Source organism: Dromiciops gliroides, chromosome 2 (assembly GCF_019393635.1).
Source record: "Dromiciops gliroides isolate mDroGli1 chromosome 2, mDroGli1.pri, whole genome shotgun sequence".
Classification (NCBI taxonomy): Eukaryota; Metazoa; Chordata; class Mammalia; order Microbiotheria; family Microbiotheriidae; genus Dromiciops; species Dromiciops gliroides.
Window position 1 is genome coordinate 170,472,459 of NC_057862.1, and position 18,885 is coordinate 170,491,343.

General features: G+C 36.7%; 1 protein-coding gene across 1 annotated transcript in view; it reads left to right on the forward strand.

The window, feature by feature from the left end:
• Positions 1–18,885, forward strand: part of FBN1 (fibrillin 1) — a 301,977-nt gene that overhangs the window by 52,407 nt on the left and 230,685 nt on the right. Inside the window, 2 exon segments of the mRNA XM_043980479.1 lie at positions 5,743–5,838; positions 9,277–9,372. Of these exon segments, the coding sequence (XP_043836414.1) occupies positions 5,743–5,838; positions 9,277–9,372 (192 nt within the window).

Here is an 18,885-nt window from a genome sequence, read left to right on the forward strand (position 1 = left end):
TCAGAGTATTAATGTCAGTTCAGAGGTTACATAGGATTTCTATGCTATTACATCTACATTTTGAAATTAATGGTATGGGTTTATTTTCATAGAGATTTTCATGCTTTTGAGATTGTGTTTTATACTTAGTTTTTAAAACAAGGAGAATATTTGTAAAAGCTTTTTATAGTCATGTGATCAAGTTTATATTTTATAATACTCTTATTGATATTAAGTTCATATTCATTTAGATTTCCTTAGTTTGAATTTCACTGTATTTTATTGTTCCATGTGTATTTTCTTCTATTCATTTGTCTATCTAATTTTGAAACATTGCAAGATGGTTTTGATTTCATAATACAATGTTAATTCTAGGAGTATTGTGCTCCCATGTTCTGAGTTGTTTGTTTTTGTTATTTTTTCTCAACTGATTATTTGATCAAACTCTTTAAAGCATTTCCCTGGCAAATTGGTTGCCATGGCAAGTGTAAATTGATTCTAGAAGTATTATTTTTGATAAGCATATCCCCAAAAAAAAAAAAAAGAGGGGAACATTTGTAAAAGTTTTCTTTTTTCAAAAAAAAAAAAGTTCTTTGAGATTCTGTTATGCTTTAACTTGTATTTAAATATATTCAGATTTTTCACAAAAGTAATTGTATACTAAGTTTTTAAAAAAGGGGTATTATTTGAAATTGTTGCATAATTATATATTGTGTTCTGAGTCAAGATGTATTCACATTTTTTGCAATCATTTATTATCCTCAATTTTTAAATACATATGAGACTTGGATTATGGGAACTTATCATTTAAGACATTAATTGCCTTTATTCTGAGTTATCAGATGCCAGTTGGCCAAGATGCCATCCAATCACAAGAGGAATACACGCAAGAGCAGACACTGAACTGTCACATGAGGGGAGACATGCATGAAGTCAAGGTATGGCCGAGGGAACGGCTTTTGACAAATGTTGAGGTTGGATTCTCTTGGTTTAATATTTTATTTTATTTTTCCCCACAATATTGTACAGATGGCTGGAAGTATTCATCCCACCCATCTCACTTCTACACCTGGCTTCCATGCTCCCTCCTATATGCCTGATGCCATGGACATCTCAGTCCCATGCATCTGATTAAGTCTGACTCAGTTTCTTCCAATATGTTCGGTGGCATGGACATATATTCCATCCACCTATTTTAAGCCTGGCATACTGTATGGGCAGTACATATTGCTCAAGTGTGGGAATGCTCATATCCCATCATTTCTCTGTTCTTTTATGGTAACCCCCATAATTATCTCAGGTGTCATGATAAATACAGTGTTGAATTTGGCCTTGACACCTGTTACCAATTATATTAGATTTTTTAATTTCTCATAATGGCATGAGGATAATTAGGCAGATGATGCAAAAAGTGATAAAACAAAGATAAAAATTATTTTTATTAATTAATATTGCAGCAATTGTCTTCTCAATTACCCTCCATAAGGGGGGACTATAGTAATATTATAATTTTAAAGAATGGTTCAATTTTTGTTTTATTATATGTTTCATGTGTAACAACTAAGATTCTGAATTCCCTTAGACATGTTTTTGAGAACTTTCATTGTTGGATTTGATTATTGACAAAGCTATTTTAAAGTTGTGTTAAGCTCAATTTTGTAGGAAATTTTCCTGGCTGATTACCAGCATCCACACATCAACCCCTGAAAAGACTTCCATTCCACGACTACACCTAGAGGACATCTAAGAAAAGACTTTCAGAGACTTTAAATGAACAGTTTTGATTTGTTGTTTTTGTTGTTTTTTTTCTCTTTCTGTTATAATATACACCATCTGTAACATGTACTCTCTGCAGAGGCCCTCCCTTTGCAAGACTAATGTCAAAGCGTCGGTTCATGAGGACAAAAAAAAAAATCGCCCCTCTGGACAAAACTTTCCTCTCTTCCTTTTCTATATTGTTGTTCACATATTATTAGCTAGCAATAGTTATTATATTCTTTTTACTGTTCCGTCAAGGAAACATTTTGTTTCTTGAGGAACAACAGGGGGGACTGTAACGATTGGAATAACGCCACCTGCTGGATACTAACTGTAGAAGAGTTCTGCCCATGAAGGGAAGGTCTTTGAGGGCAAGACCAGGAGTCAGGAAGTGACGCGGGACTAGTGGGAGGAGGAAGGAAGAGACTGGCGCTCAGTCTCGCGCTCTCTTTCCTTTGGACTCTGGTGGAGAGCGGAGCTAGAAATGTGCTCTCCCTTTAATAGCTAGGAATTTAGGCCTTTTTCTCTCTCTTTACCAAATTCTTATTCTCCTTAATAAATGCTTAAAAGTCTAACTCTTGCTAAAGCTTATAATTTATTGGCGACCACTCATTAGATATTTTAGACAGTTTAGCTAGAATTTTAGCCTTAACACAATAATGAAGTAGTCTTTACTCTCAAGATCTTGCATTGTATAGAGATAGCATGCATATATGTAGTCATCTAGTCAATCATTTATTAAGTACTCATTGTGTGCCAGGTGTTACAGAATAAACATATATAGAATAAATACAAGATAGTCAGGGTGAGAAGGCAGTACTAGTTTGGAGGATAAAAGAAGTTGATGTGTAGAATGTGATCCTTGATTTGCATCTTGAAGAAAATGAAGCAAGGGCTTATGTAAGGCAGAGGTGGGGAAGGAGTATATTCCAGTCACAGTGGACAGCCAGTGCAGAGACATAGAGAAGGAAGAGATAGAATACTAGGTTTGAAGAACAGAAGGAGAGCCAGTTTGGTTAGATCTGGGTTTGGCATAATGTGCAGGAAGGGGAATAATGTATAATGAGGAGAGGAGGGTAATTCTTAGGTTACACTCCTGGGAGATTGAAAGAATGGTGATGCCCTAAGTTGGGAAGAGGGGTGGGATCTGGGGAAAAAAAGATAATGAATTCTATTTTGGACCTGTTAGGTTTGAGATGTCTCTTGGACTTTTAGCTAGAAATGTCTAGCTGGCAATTGGTGATATGGGAGTGGAGCTCAGTTGAGAAGCTGGGGCTGGACATATAGATGTGTGACTCCCTCTGCAGAGAGAAGAGAGAGAGAGAGGGGGAGAGAGAGAAAGAGAGGGAGAGGGAGAGGGAGAGAGAGACAGAGACAGAGACAGAGACAAAAACAGAGACAGAGACAGAGACAGAGAGAGACACAGAGATAGAAGAAGATGATGAAGATGATGATGATGGAGCATCAGGGAATACCCACATTTGAGGGGGGGGGATGGGCTGTGGATGATATCTAGTCACAGAGAAAGAGAAAAAACAGTCAGATTGGTACAAGGGATACCCAGAAGAGTATGTCAGAAAACCCAGAGAAAAGAGAATATCCTGGAGGGGAAGGGAGTCAATGGTGGCATGGGGCCAGAAGGTCAAGAAGCATAGGGATTGAAAAAAGACCATTCGATTTGGCACTCAGAGCTACTTTCCAGTGGTATTGAAAAGTAAGAATGCCTGTGTTTAAGCATTTTTCTCTTTCTGAGAGAAGGCCTGGCAGTACACCAGGCCCCTTTGCACCTGGCCAGATGTGACAGTTTAGTGGATCATTGTAGTTAAGTTTGTGTCTACACAGATTGTGGATAGAATTTTTCCTTTTTGGTGTCAATCTTTCGAGGGCTTTCTTATGCCAGTTTGTTCCCTTATCTTTTGAATAATGCATGACTTGGTGAATAAGCAGAAACCCCGCCCCCCAACTTCTTTGCTTTTGTTTTGTTTTGTTTTGTTTTAAAGGTGCCTTGTTAACTAGCTCTCAGGATCAATGGATTGTAGGTTTTAAGAGTTGAAAGTTACCTTAGAGACAATATCATTTTAAAACTAAGGAAGGTCATGCTCAGATAGGTTGTGACTTATCCAAGGTAGTAAGTAGCAAAGTCAGGATTTTAACCTTGGTGCTATGACACCAAAACTGACTGTTTCCACTATAGTACCAACATAACCCTGAAGATGTATTACTTTTGACTTGTGGGGTAACAAAGCAAAATCCCAAATTTTCTTGTATCATAATTGATAAATGCAATGTGGTTAAAAAAAGTTTATATTTGCTGTCCTGATGATAGGATCCTACAGGCTTTTCTTCACAAATAGGGGTCCAAGTGAAGATTATCCTGTCATATAAAAGCCGTATGTCTCTTGGGGTAAAGGAGTCTATAAAAGTTAAGTGAAATGTCTCTCAGTATGTCTATTTTGATATCACCAGGGGTATCCCAATCCCGGTAAGACTTAATTTCTGGGATTATGATTAATTTAGTTAGAAAGTGGCAACAGAGGGATTTGAAAAATAGATTTTCCTGACTTCAGGTTCAGCATGCTGCCTACCACACTTTAGTCTAAATAAAATTTGGAATAAGGAACTAGCTTTAAGGGTTGGTTGATGCTGATATTAAACAAGCACTCTTTCTGTTAAAAACTTTCCAATTTCTCTTTGATTTCTCCATAGTGTCTTGGAATTTCTGTTCAGTTTTTATCAATTATCTATTTGAGTCTAAAGCTTTTTAAAGGGTTTTGCATAAATTCTTTTATGGGTCTGTCATCTTATTAGCATGAGTGTTTCCTTCACATGCTTTCTCATTCTATGAGATTGTTGTCTCTCTGTATTGTGTTTTGATTTTGGCTGTTTTTAATATATAAATCTTGCCTAGAAGATCTGCTTCAAAACACACTGGAGACCTTCTCCTGCACCATTTCCTGGATATCAGTATAACACTTTGGCCATTCATCTGTTGTTTCTCAGATTTGCTACATATCTGTCCTGCCTCCCTTTTTGATCCTATTCTAAGTAGTATCTAGTTTTCTAAGTAGAAAACTTAGGGTAGCTACGTGGTGCAGTGGACTGAGTGTGAACCTTGGAGACAGGAAGACCTGAGTTCAAGTCTGGTCTTAGATATTTACTAGCCATGGCCAAGTCATTTAACCACCCTCAGCCTCTGTTTTCTCATCTGTAAAATGAGGATAATAATTATGCTTACCTTCCAGGGTTGTTGTGAGGATCAAATGAGATAATGACCATAAAGTGCTTAGCACAGAGCTTGGAACATAATAAGAGCTCTATGAATGTTAGCTATTAATATTATTATTTAGATGATATCTTTTCTACCAGTTTCCTCACATAAATAATCATTAGTGATGTTACAACATATACTCATTCCTACCTTCTCTCTCTCCATTGTCCTTTAGATCATTTGCTGTTGTAATTCTACTGAGATCACAATGTTCCATAACCCACTTAACTGGTAGAAGATTATTTTTGAAAATTAGCCCATGCCCTCCTGGCTGCTCATGATAGACTTTTTTTTGTTTGTTACTGCCTATGATCTATGCTTCAGGAATGACATCTTAGTGGCCAGTTATCCTTCATTAGTCAGGGAAATCATTTAATGAGAATCAGAGGAACTACTCAGACCTTCCTGTGACTGAATGTAGATACTGTCTTTATTGTTTATTCCCTAGGCATTCAGTGTTCTCTTTAGAAAACTGTTTTCAGCAGATAAGAATGAATTGTTATTATTTAATAAAAATTAAAAATCTCTTAGAAATGTGAAAGCCATGCCTTATTGGTGGAATATGAATCATGCTAAATTGTGTTTTGCATCTTCAATCTTTTTCTGAATGTAACAAGAATGGGAATACCGATAGATACCCTTTCCTTCTTGAGAAATTACTTACTGAACATCTTTAATGAGCTACCCAGAATGCTTAACTAAGTTGTGAAAAATTACTGTCCCTTTTTTTTTTCAAGTACAACACTGTAACATCCGATGTATGAATGGAGGTAGCTGTAGCGATGATCACTGTTTGTGCCAGAAAGGATACACAGGAACCCATTGTGGACAACGTAAGTAATTTTACATTTGTGTGATTAAACTCATGAGAATCTTGTTTCTAAGTACCATTTGGCTATATATGGTTAATAAAGTTTGTTTTGGGTGTCAATAAGATAAGCTCTGGTGATTTGGGAAATATTTGTAAAAACCATTAAGCATTGCTGAAAAACTAGATTCCAGTAGCAGCTTAGCCATTGACTTTCTTCATGACCTTGAGAAAATCAGTGTTAGTCAGTGGACATTTATTGAGTGCCTACTATGTGCCAGATACTGCTAATCACTGGGGATACAAAGAAAGACTAAAGGGAGTTTCTACTTGCAAAGTGCTCACAGTCTGAAAGGGGAGAGAACAGGCAAACAACTATTTACAAACAACCTATATACACGACAAATTGCAGATAATCACAGAAGGAAGGAACTAGCATTAAGAGAGATTGGGAAAGGCTTCTTTAGAAAGTAGAATTTTAGTTGGAGCTTGAAGGAAGCCAGGGGGGATAGAACTATGCTTAACTTCAGTGGCCCTTAGTTTCTTCACCTGTAAAATGGATTGTTAGATTAGATGGTCTGCAAGGACCTTGTCAGCTCTTAAGTTAAATGTGTGTATGAATGTTTTCTAGTTCCACTGTTAAAATTCAGGCAACACTAAATTATTAGGGACTTAATTTGCTACCAGACTTCCTGTAATCTTTAGATGTATTTAACCAGCTAACTTCAATGATGAAATAACATTTCTGACTTCATTTTGGGGGTTTATCATCCATTAGTTTGAAGATGGAATGTGAACTATGGGTCAACTTTACTTAGTACGCTTTGATATTTATACATTTCTTTAAGTGCATTTAAATTAATTACACCTCTGACTCATCTTACACTTTAGGTGATGCAACATGTCCCTTTGAAAGAACCCCCAGTGGTGGCCACACTCTTTTGGATGGTCTCCTCCCTGGTTTTGTTGTTCTTAAGTATACTTCTCTTTCCAAGGATCTAGCTTCTCTAAACCCTCTTCCATGGTATTTTAATTTTGGTCTTGTGTGACTTTTATCTTTGTGCTGGTCATCCTGCTTGCTAAGGAAGCCAACAAACCTGGAGGCAATTTGGATCTATCTCAGTTTAGGGAAGGAACATCCCACCATCAGGCCCAGTAGTGACTACTTTCTTTCTTATTGCAGCTGATAGTAGCCTAGTTTGCAGTTTGGGTGGGCTCATAGAAAATGAAAGTCTTATACTTAGGAACAGAAGGAACCTTAAAAATCATTTAGTCTAACTCCTACACTTTAGAGGAGAAAACTATGGCCCATGGAAATGGTGTCATTCTCATAATTCCATAGAAAGTCTCTGAATAAGCTAAATCAGTGTATTCCCAAAGTCTTTATGTATTTTTAAGCAATAACACTTAATTTTAAATTTAATCTAATGTTAATATTTAATTTAATTTGAATTTAAGCTACTAAAGCTTAAAACTATATAAAGACTTTTGGGATGCCTTGTATATAAGAATTTCCCTTTACTTTTGCCCTTTCCTACAGCCACTAGAGTGTAAGCTCTTTGAGAGCCCTATCTCATTTTTGTATTTGTAGTGTTTAGCACAGTGCCTGGCATATGGTTGGCACTTAATGTTTTATTTGATGGACTGAATGAGTGAAAAAGCATTTCTAAAATCCCTACAATGCTCCTTATGATAAAGGTGTTTGAAAAGGACAATAAATAGAAAATACAGCTATAGGAAATTTTTCTGAAGGAAGAGTTGTTCAAAGCAAATAGTACTTTTTTTTTTTTGGTGAAACTCAAAAAAAGTTCCTCCCTGTAAGTTGAAGCTTCCTTCTTTTCATTATAAGTCCCTGCACTTTCTAGTAGTGTATACTTCTGTGTTTTTGAATAGTGTCTCACAGAATAATGCAGAATGTTGTCTAAGGATCAGTCTAGCTCCATTGAGAAAGGATGACTGAAGGGTGGATAATTTTTTTTGTTCATAGCAAGCCTCAACAACCATTAAATTATAGTGGAGTTATGCTTTGTATTAATGGCCCCATTGATGAAATCACAAAATCCTTTAAGTCAGTTTTATTTAATGAATGGTAATGTTTTATTAGAAAAGGTATTGTGTTCATTTAGCTATGTGATTTAATGTGCTTTGTCTTCTTAAGTAGGCAGTCAAGAAAAAAAAATCATCTCCAGGTAGTCACCTACAGGGAATGGGCTTCTGTGTATTACCTATTAGTTGATTAGTAAACAGTTCCCAGGAATACTCAAAGCTCCTCCAACATGGTAACCAGCCAGAATCTGTGCTCTGGCATAACCTTTTTTTAAATTATGAAAGTATTTTATTATTTTCCAGTTACATGTATAGGTAGTTTTCAACATTTGTATTTATAAGATTTCTAGTTTCAAATTTTTTCCCTCCCTCCCCTCCTTCCCCACTCCCCAAGACAGAAAGTAATCGAATATAAATTATATATGTACAATAACATTAAACACATTTCTGCATTAGTCATGTTATAAGAGAAGAATCAGAGCAAAAAGGAAAAGCCTTAAAAAAAGAAAAGCAACAGCACCAAAACCAAAAGAAATAGTATGGTTCAATATGCATCTGTATTCCACAGTTCTTTTTTTTTTCTTCTGGATTTGGAGAGCCTTTTCCATCATGAGTCCTTTGGAACTATCTTGTACCATTGTATTGCTGAGAAGAATTAAGTCTATCACAGTTGATCAACACATAATGTTGTTGATACTGTGTACAAAGTTCTCCTGGTTCTCTTGCATAACCTTTGAGAACTCATTCCCTTCCATGTTAAATGAATTCCCTGGGGGCAAACATTTGGGATGACCTGGAGAAGAGTTGCCACAGGATAGGCAGACTCATCTGAGTTCTGATCTGCATCATCAGAACAGATAACCAATTTGATGAGAGTACAGATCCACTGGGATATTTTGAATATCTTTTCAAATACTATACCTGGCAGGGAATGGGACAAATTTCTTTTCCATAAGAACCTGTGTTCTTTCTGTAAAAACTTCTGGAATGAGTATACATCAATGAGAAAATTATTCAATTCACAAAATTTCTTTCCATGCAACTTTCAGAAACCCACCTATTACAAAAAGAGAAGTATTTTATACATCACTGTTTTCAATTCATACCTGAAAGCATTGCTAGGAAATGTACATTGCATGTAGACACATTGTATGTAGAAGGTTATTGCATTATCTGTTGAACCACTTGGATTATAAAATAAATGTTTAAAAATATATCTGGGGGGGGGGCGCAGCTAGGTGGCGCAGTGAATAAAGCACTGGCTCTGGATACAGGAGGACCTGAGTTCAAATCCGACCTCAGATACTTGACACTTACTAGCTACTTACCCTGGGCAAGTCATTGCCCCACCAAAAATTAAGAATGACATTTTGATGGCATCTAATGTTTATTTCTTTTTTTCCTCCCTTCATTACAGCTGTCTGTGAGAGTGGTTGTCTTAATGGAGGTAGATGTGTGGCGCCCAATCGCTGTGCTTGTACATATGGTTTCACAGGTCCCCAGTGTGAAAGAGGTAAAGGCTTCTTATTCTTTATATACAAATATGTTGGGGGCAGAAGTATCTATTGGGTGGGGCAATTTGTTTGGCTACATGATTACTTCATAAGCTTTGCTGAGTTGATTCAAGTTAATTTTTGAAGCTTCTTTTTTGGTGTTTGCTATTAAGACCGTTCTTCCTTCTTTCAGTTTTATTACTTGATACTGTTCATAATCATGTGTCACCCTTCTGACTAAGATTTTAGATAAGTTAATATTCTAACTTAGTATGGTCTTTGGCAAGCCATCTCCTTCCATGTAGCATGTGTCTACTCTTTTCTAACTAAGGTATTTTCTGATCTCTTTTCATTTTGCTGTTGTAAAAATTAATTTACATGAATTAAAATTATGGATAAAATTAGTATGGTCAATGTTGATGTCCTTTCTGTTGTCCATTTTTGTTTTTCAATAATTTCAATTCAGATTAAATGATTTTAATTTTGTACTATATGTTTCTATTATTGTTATTTTTGTAAATACAAATTATGATCTTAGGTCTGACAAGTCAGTCTATGGTCTGACTATATATGGACATACGGCTGACTCCAGGATTATTCCTATGTTAATAACAAATCTCTTCCGGTCTTTTAAAATGTAAGAGATTTATTCTTTATATTGTTATTTGATGCTCATCATGTCTAGTGCCTACTAGTTCTTTTATTTTTTAAGAAAGTATTCATGATATTTAGACTAAAGATTTCTGTATAATATTTCAATTCTCTGGCCTCTCTTACTTCTTTTTTCTTGACCATTTCCCCCATTTTTTCTTTCCATTTTTACCTTTTTCCAACTTTGCATTGAAGTAACTAAGTATTAGAGCTTATGTTGATTTGATTTGGAAGGTCTTATTAAGTTCTTCATAGAATTTCTCTGTCATATTATTCTAACTAAGCAACTGATGCTCTTGTATAAATTGCAATTACCTTTGAGATGGTCTTTTTGAAATATTTATCATTGCAATGTATGCTGACCAAATATTCTCTGATATTTCCTGAAGCCTCTAGTTGTATGGTAAAAACCATTCTGCCAGTTCTTTCTTTGATTCTTCAAGGAGTACTTCCATTTAGCTGCAACTTCCTTCTTTCTTCTTGTTTCATTTATGACAGATGAAAAATACTGCTTCTTTTATATGTGAAATTTAGTTATTGGAAGAGGAAAAGAAATAGCATTAGTGTAAAGAAAACCCAAAAAAATCCAGAATGTAAGGAAAACTGAAAAAAAATAATTTGCTTATTAAGAAATACAGTCTCTTAGATTAAATGTTGAGAGACACTATCTAGTTTCTGAGAACCAAATAAAGAACTGGCTCTCATACAAATATAATTTGAGAACATGCTTAAAGACAGAGTCATTTCTGAGGTAACATGGCTACAGGGTATTGTAGTCCATCAAGTCATTTGCATGTGATTATTTTTAGCACTTTGAAGTTTGTAACTGAGAAATTATAAATCAAATAACTGGGGACTATGGGGGAAATTATTTAGAGACTTTAATTCATACTTGAGAGAAAGGTAGTACTTTTTGAGTTTTACCTCATTAAATAAAAATGAATCATTGACAACTAGGAAGCTCTGATATGAATTATGAAAGATATAAGAAGCCAGAAAAAAAGGCTTTGAGAAGAAGCTACAATAAAAGACAGAATAAATAGGAATATCAGCTAAGCACAGGAGGAGTCAAAAAAAACTGGCTATAAAAGACATAGAAGGCTTCTAGCTGAGATAGCTGATTCTTCACCTACTTTGAAGCAAGTCTTCTGATTTGGAAGAGAGGTAATCCTTTGCTGATTGGCTGGGAAAATGCTAGAATATGTTCTGGGAGCTCACAGGAGAAGAGTGTTGAATTCTGTTGCTGAGTGAAGGGCTACTAGGGACATGCTGCTATCCATTTCCATCAGTGGCCTGAGAGGGAAAATCTCTCAGGTGTGACTGAATTGTCTTCTATTCACCTCTAGTTTGAGAAAGAAACATGGGGGGGGGTGGTGGTGGAAAGACAGGCTTTTTATTTTCTTTGCTGTGAGAGTCTTAGAACTGATTAGACAAAACACAATCCCCTGCTATTTGTAGATTCTTTGCTTAAAGGAACTGTCAGTGAAAGAGCATAACACTTTTTTTCAGCACCCTATTAAAGGATGTGAGTTAAGAGCTCATTCCTTCTTCATCTGCTTGAAAAAGCAGAAAAGAAATGGCTTTGTTTGGTATAGATCGCTCCTGATGGAACTAAGGACCTTGAGGTCTAGAGTGCAGATTTGTGAGTTTCCCTTGGTACATGGGTTTCTGAACTCACATACCCCTTGGTTATATATCTAGAAGAGTGTATCCACTCTTCCCCATGGACCTTTTATGCTTTGGTGGAAGAGTGTGACCCAGGTTTATGAAGTGCACTATTTTTATATTTTCATTATCTCTGCTTTTGCCTTCTTTTGAATAAATGTTATTATTCTTGAAAAAAACATAAGGCAAAAACCCTATCATTTAGTAAATGTTCTTTGTTTAAGAATTAATGGGGTCATGGCCTCTGATTTTACGTAAACAGCAAGTGCACCAAAGGGGACTAGAAACTACAGTGGCAAGTAGTAGGAGTGTATTTCTCCCACACTCAAGTGAATTGTAGGAACTTGAAGTTATAAAAAGATGGTAGTAGCCCCCTCTTTAAGAACACGGTGAGTGAAGGGTGCCAGTGTGAGTGAAGCTAGCTTTAGAGAGCTTTATTGGGCATCTGTGATATACCTGGGCTCCCCAAGAACGTCAAGGTTGATATATTTCCACTACTCCAGGCATTTTCACTGTCTCTTTCCCATGGCTGGAATTCTTTCCCTCTTCATCTTCATGTCCTAGCTTCTATAGCTTCCTTCAAGTGGTTTAATGGATAGAGTACTGAGCCTGGAGGTAGGAAGACCTGATTTCAAAGCCAGCTTCAGACACTTGCTAGCTGTATATTCCTGGATAAGTTACTTAACCTCTGTTTACCTCAAGTTTCCTCATCTGTAAAATAAGAGTCATAATAGCACCTCCCTCATAGAGTTGTTAAAATGATTAAATGATACAATATCTGTAAAGCACCCAGAACAGTGTGTGGCATGTAGTAGGTACTTAATAAATGTTTGTTCCCTTCCTCCTTCCTTGCCTGCAAATCCTAGCTAAAAGCCCACCTTCCCAATCCTTCTTAATGCTAGGGTATTCCCTCTGTTGATATCTCCAATTTATACTGTATATACATAGTTGTTTGCATGTTTTCTTCCCCATTAAACTATGAGTTCTTTGACATCAGGGACTGCCTTTTTTCTTTTCTTGTACCCCTAGCACCTGGCATATAGTAGATGGTTAATAAAAATGCTTGTTGACTGGCTGATTGACTCCACCAATATGCCCATTCATTAGCCATCAGTTAATCATTTTACATTTAGTGTAATGAATCAAATTATCACCTTTACTCCTTTATAAGATGTAGAAAATTAGAGCTCTTTTCAACTGGCCTAATGGAAGTATGAAGAGTATAAATAGCATCATGCCCTATTGAATGCTTAATCTTCTTAAAAGGAAGCTTTTGTGTTGAGAGAGAAGAGAATCTTAAAAAAGCTCTTAGAAATTGCCTAGATTTAGAGCTAAAAGACTTCCCATTCAGTTCATTTATTCATGTAGGTACACAATAATGAATAGTTAGCTCAGCTAGTTCAAGTAATTAGCTAATTAGGCATAGTTTCAATTCTTGTGTAGAACATTTAGCTTTGCTACACTCTATGGCTACAGATTTCACTCTAGCCAAGGTTTCCACCAAGCATTATATGCCTCTGGTGTGCCTTTGAAAATCAGTGACCTCTTCCTCCCCTTTCCCCCTCCCCTCCAAATCTTTACAGTTTCACCACGGTTGGTTGGTTGGTTTTTGGAACCAGGAATCTAATGAATTAAATGACAAATGCCTTGGATTCTAGGAGGGAGGTGAAGTAGAAAGGGAAAAGTAGGCAAACTTTTGAGGTAGCCAGGTTTTGTCTTTGTTCTCCTACCTAACTTCCTGGGCTCTGTCTACCTTCTACACCATAGGGGGGGGCCGCCCCTCCCCCCTCCCCTCCCCACGTCTATATCTGCCCTTTGTCCAGGAGTTTTGTACCCTCATATACTGACCACTGGCTTTCCCAGTTCCTCCCCAGCCTTCTCTCCTTTTCTGTAGCAAGAAGTAATTTTAGGAAATAATAATAGTGCCCATTTCTCCAGCACTTTGAGATTTACAAAGAACATAGGAAAGAGTAGTTTCAGAGGAGAGTAGCCAGAATTCTGGCTGGGGTTTTAGAATGAGGCAGTAGATGTAGATTATCCCATATGGGAAGTCTGGCTAAGTGGGTAAGGGAACTCAACAGTGGGATTGAGTGGTTTCTTTTCTGTACTGGGGGGATCTGAAGATAATTAAAGACAGAAGGGAGCTAGTGTTGCTACTTGGGTGTGTGATTCAGGATTTGGGAATGTTCTGCTAATTTATTGATTTCAAACATTTCAAAGGTACTACTAGGCTCTTGCACAGTATTTATCATACATTACACATGTACATACAACATGGTAATGCTATATAGCTATATAATTTGGCTATATCTTCAGAAGGAAAATTAATTAGAGAGCAGTGTGTTTTCAGGATTTTCATCATTCTGGCAGAAATAACTTGCTATGAAGGGAAAAGGAATTGTGACATGGGGAGTATTGGAGGGAGTGGGGTTTTTTTGCCTAGATTTTATATATTAGCCATCTAAATTAATTGATTTCCATTGGATGATTACTTTGTCACATACTTTGAGTGTGCTATATTAGTAGATACCAAGACGAGTGGGTTAAGGAACTGTACATTTGTGGTCTGTGTTGTTATTAAATATGGTTAATGTTATGATGGCTATTTATACTTCATTGGTTAGGATAATTGAGACTTTTAATAGAAAAATTTGATTTTAGCTAATTCTATTTTGAATGTTAAAGTTGATAAGTACCCTTCCAGGTTAAAGAATCATGAGGTTACCTTCCCACTTTGATGTCTCACTGTTGCTTGTACAATACAATTCTTACTGCTTAAAGTTTATGTCTACCCAAATACTAACAAGGACCCGGAAGAAACCTGAAACAGTCACATATATTAATGGCTTGCCTCCATGATTCCAAATTTCTGGGTATCTAGAATTATCTTGATTTTTAAAAATGTCTTTTGTCATCTCGATCAAGGCTTCTTAAACTTTTTCCACTTTCAAAGCCTTTTTGCCTGAGAAATATTTAAATAAGTCTTGGTATATAGAAAAATAAAATAGGTATACATAACCTTTTACTGTTGCCATATTTTTCATTACCCCCACATTCAGTTATGTGACCCCATATGTTGCCACAGTTTAAAAAGCTAGGATCTAGATAATGGCATTCCCTAGACACCATCTGAATCTGTAAATATCTTCCTCTGCCTTAACCATCTAATAGAGTTTAAATCACCCTACAGGGCTTTTGAAGAGACTCTTCATGGTGTCTTTCTTTCTTTTTTCAGGGCAATGAGGGTTAAGTGACTTGCCCAGGGTCACACAGCTAGTTAAGTGTCAAGTGTCTGAGGTCAGATTTGAACTCAGGTCCTCCTGAATCGAAGGCCAGTGCTTTATCCACTGGGCCACCTAAGGTGCCCCTTTCATGGTATCTTATAGACAACAGATGCACCTGGATTGACATCTGTAAGTCAGGGTTTAGGTGAACTAAACTTTTCAAAGCATACATTTTTCCTTTTCAGAGCATAAAATGGTATTAACAAGAGTAGTGATATTCCCTCATTGCTCCATCTGGAGCTCTTCATCCTCTGCTGGCAGGGTAGAACCATGCATACATATTCTTCAAAATCTTGATTCATTTGTTGTTTGTATTTAAATTCCTACTTAAGCCCAAACTGTGAATGCAATATTGGGATTTTTGCCAGAAAAAAGGAAAGCCTGTTGGATATAATGCCGGGGGGGATGCAGATATATATCATCATGGAAAAATTGTTTGAAATAAGGGTTAGTTTGAAGAAAAAAGAATAAGGAGGGGAAAGTACGTGACTTGGAATAAACAATTAAAGTATAATGGACTGGAAATAATACATAAATAGATCAGGATATCTGTTGAGTGGAAAGAACTAGCAAATACTTCACGTAACATAATATAAGAATAAAAGAATTAAGTGGTTAAGGGAAGTAGATGAAGTATAGGATGGTTAAAACAATCAAATGGGGAATTTAAAAAGCTAGCTTCTAAATCCACTTCTTTCTCATATTTGTTCATCTAATAAACATTCATTAAGTGCCTACTGTATGCTGAAAACTGTGCTAGGCATCATAAGAGATACCTAATTTAGATGACACAGCTCCTGCCTTCATGGAGTTTATAGTCTGATGGCAGAAATGGTGGGGGGGAATAGGCCACAAGCACAAATAAGCAAATATATATAATATAGAGTAAGTGGAATAGAGAGGTGCCAAACAAAATGCTATGTGAAGACCAATGGGGGAGGTTGTTACTGACTAAGGATGCAACAGAAAACAGGGAAGAGGTGATGTTTGAGTTGGGGTGTAAAAGGAGGATTTGGCAGGTGAAGAGAGGGGAAGGAAGTCCATGCCTGGAATAGGAAGGAGCATGAGCAAAATTACAGAGGATGTGTTGCATGGCTTTGGGGAAATCTCAACTTTTAGTTGCCTTGGTTTCTGTCTCTGGCTATAAAAATGATGTTTTCTCCCAGTAATGGTTTAAGTTTTAATACGTGCATCATGTTTTAATAAGTAGATATAAAGCAGTTGATGAACACTTCATGCTGCAAATCCAGGAACAGAATAACTAGTTTGTTTAATGAATGGAAATGACTTGCATATAATAATGAAACTGTATATTTTGGATACATTTAGCCCATAAAAAGAACATGAAAAACATTACCTTTTCACATAGGCATGTCTGAGTGAAATTTAGGACCAATATACTCTTACTCATGTTACCACCCCATCCCCCCTGCTGCCTGCTTCACCCAAGGTCTGGTGGCAAACCCCCACATTAAAAAAATGACTTGGAGTTTTTTCTGAGGGATTTGACTAAATGGAGGCTCATTCTCTTTATATGGAAGCCATTTTTATAGATCTGTGTTTCTGACAGTGACTTTGCATAATTTTAAATTATAGGTGGCTCTTGTTAAAAACTGCCGGAATGAATCCCACATGTGAAAGTCTCGTTCTCAAAGTGCCCTTAGAGGACAAGAGTGCAGTGAGTGGCCTTATAAGCTATGTGTAGTTTCTTCTTTCCAAAAGGCTACAAGCAATAAGCTGTTTCCACTGAAAGATGCTGCAGCCCTTTGTGTGCCCCACTTGCTGTATTTAGTCTAAGTGGAAAGCCAAGTAACAATGTGTAGATAGCAGCAGAAGTATGTCCTAAAAGTTACATTGCATTTAAAGTGGTATTGCGACATTTGGCAGCTGGCAGATGGTTGAATAAACTTGATTTCCCCAGAATTCTTCCAAGAAATACATCTGTTGACATTGACATTTATTTTCTGTGGTTGTGTAATCATACGCATGTATTGCAGGAACACATGCTAACATAGCTGTTAAGGCTCTCTATGTATGTTGTTATCAGAGTTTTCATGGTCTTTATAAATCAGCCATGTATTCAGGGTATAGACCAAGCAGATGTGGGCTCATCTACAAAGACAGTTTAATGTTTTACATAGGGTATTTAACCATTTGTGAAGTCTAACCAAAATAAGTCAGGGGTTTGGGTTTTTTTTTTTTAAGTTAAGAATTGAATTTAAAAAGCCAGGTTTTAGTACCAGGCCCATTTTCTCTCTGTTGTATTTTTTAAATTATACATTAGAATCTTTCTTCCTGTGTATCTAGAGGTACTTGTTGTTTGTCCCTTCTTCTTAAAGAAGAACAATAACATCATGAAGGTAATGTCTTGACATATGTGTGAATTGAATTTGAGTGAGGCAGAGCTGTACAAATCCATCTCTCCTCCAATCATCAGAGTCTTTGTTGAATTAAATCAGCATAGATCTCTGTTGTACCCCTATTAAATTTTTTTTTTAAAAGCTGTTCCTGAGGGGGGAGAAACTAGAGAAGTGGTGTTGCTTTCTGAAATGGGGGTGAGGGAGAGGTTGTTAGGTGAAGGAACCCACCTCACAAAGCAGAAAATCTCAGAACTTCCCAACTGAAATTGTGGTTTGAAGTATTTTAATGACTAACACAGACTTTATTAGTTTAATGTGTGTATATATTTTATATATACACATGTATGTATGGATGGATGGATGTATATATGGATGGATGGATGGAAATTCTTTCTAATGATACAGATCAATAGTCCATCTGTAGCTTGTAGTCTCAGAAAGTTGCCCTCAGGATGCTGAGAAGGTAAGTGACTTACCCATGGTCACACAACTAATACATGTTTGAACCCAGCATTTCCTGACTTCCAAGTCCAGCCCTCTAACTAGTGTTCCTTGCTACTTCTCAGTAAGTTTTCTGAGGTTTCACAAGCATTTACTGGCTGTTCAGCCATGTGATGGATGTTAAATAAATGTAAGACATTCCTTCCCTTCAAGGATCATAAAATCTTGATGAGGAGATGTGACGTTCATACTGACAAAACAAGACAAAATTGGTATTAACAGATAAGTTCTATGAGAGTGGCGAATGGAGCTATTAGCATTAGGCTGGAATGGTCAGGAAAATTGTCATAGAGGAATTGATGCATGAGTTGGGATCCAAAAGATAGGCATAGATGAGTGAGGAAGGTCATAAATAAATTAGGTGCAAAAACTGGAATAATCATGGTGTTTTCCAAGGGACAGAGAGGAGTAAGAGGATCACCCTTCTCAGTAATTTGAGGTTATCTAAAGTTGTACAGAAACTTGGAAACCTTTTCTTGGAAGAGGAGAATCTGGAGACTATTGTCTGGAAACCATTTTCACTGTTCTATAGAAGAGTAGCTAGGGCAAGTCTCAGTCTACTCACCTGTTAAATTTTAGCTCCATCGGGATATGATGCATGAACTTCAGGGACTTCATCGTGGTTGCACTCCAGTGTGCCTGAAGAATGTACATTTTCTTTCTGTTATTATAGCTGAAGTAATATGGCAGAACAGATAAAGGAAACTTCACCTTTGAGTCTGGAAATCCTGGCTTTAAATTTTGCCTTTGATGCATCCTAGCTGTGTGTCCATGTGCAAGTAACTTAAATTTTCAGCATCCCTAGGCACTTTTCTAAGACTGTTACAGATGAGTTGCAGTTGGGTCTGCATTGGTGGGAGGAGTTTCCACACTAGGAGTTGCCCACAGGAATTAAATCATAAGGCAGGACAAACAAAACCAAACCTTATACCAAGTCTTGTCTGTGTATATATGCCCACTCTGTGTGTCTGCATTGCCCTATGGGTGACTTGTTGCTATGATTCTTCTGAGATTGTGGTGTTCCAAATTTGTAACCATATAGCATTGCTAATAGAATATTTTGTGTTTTTTA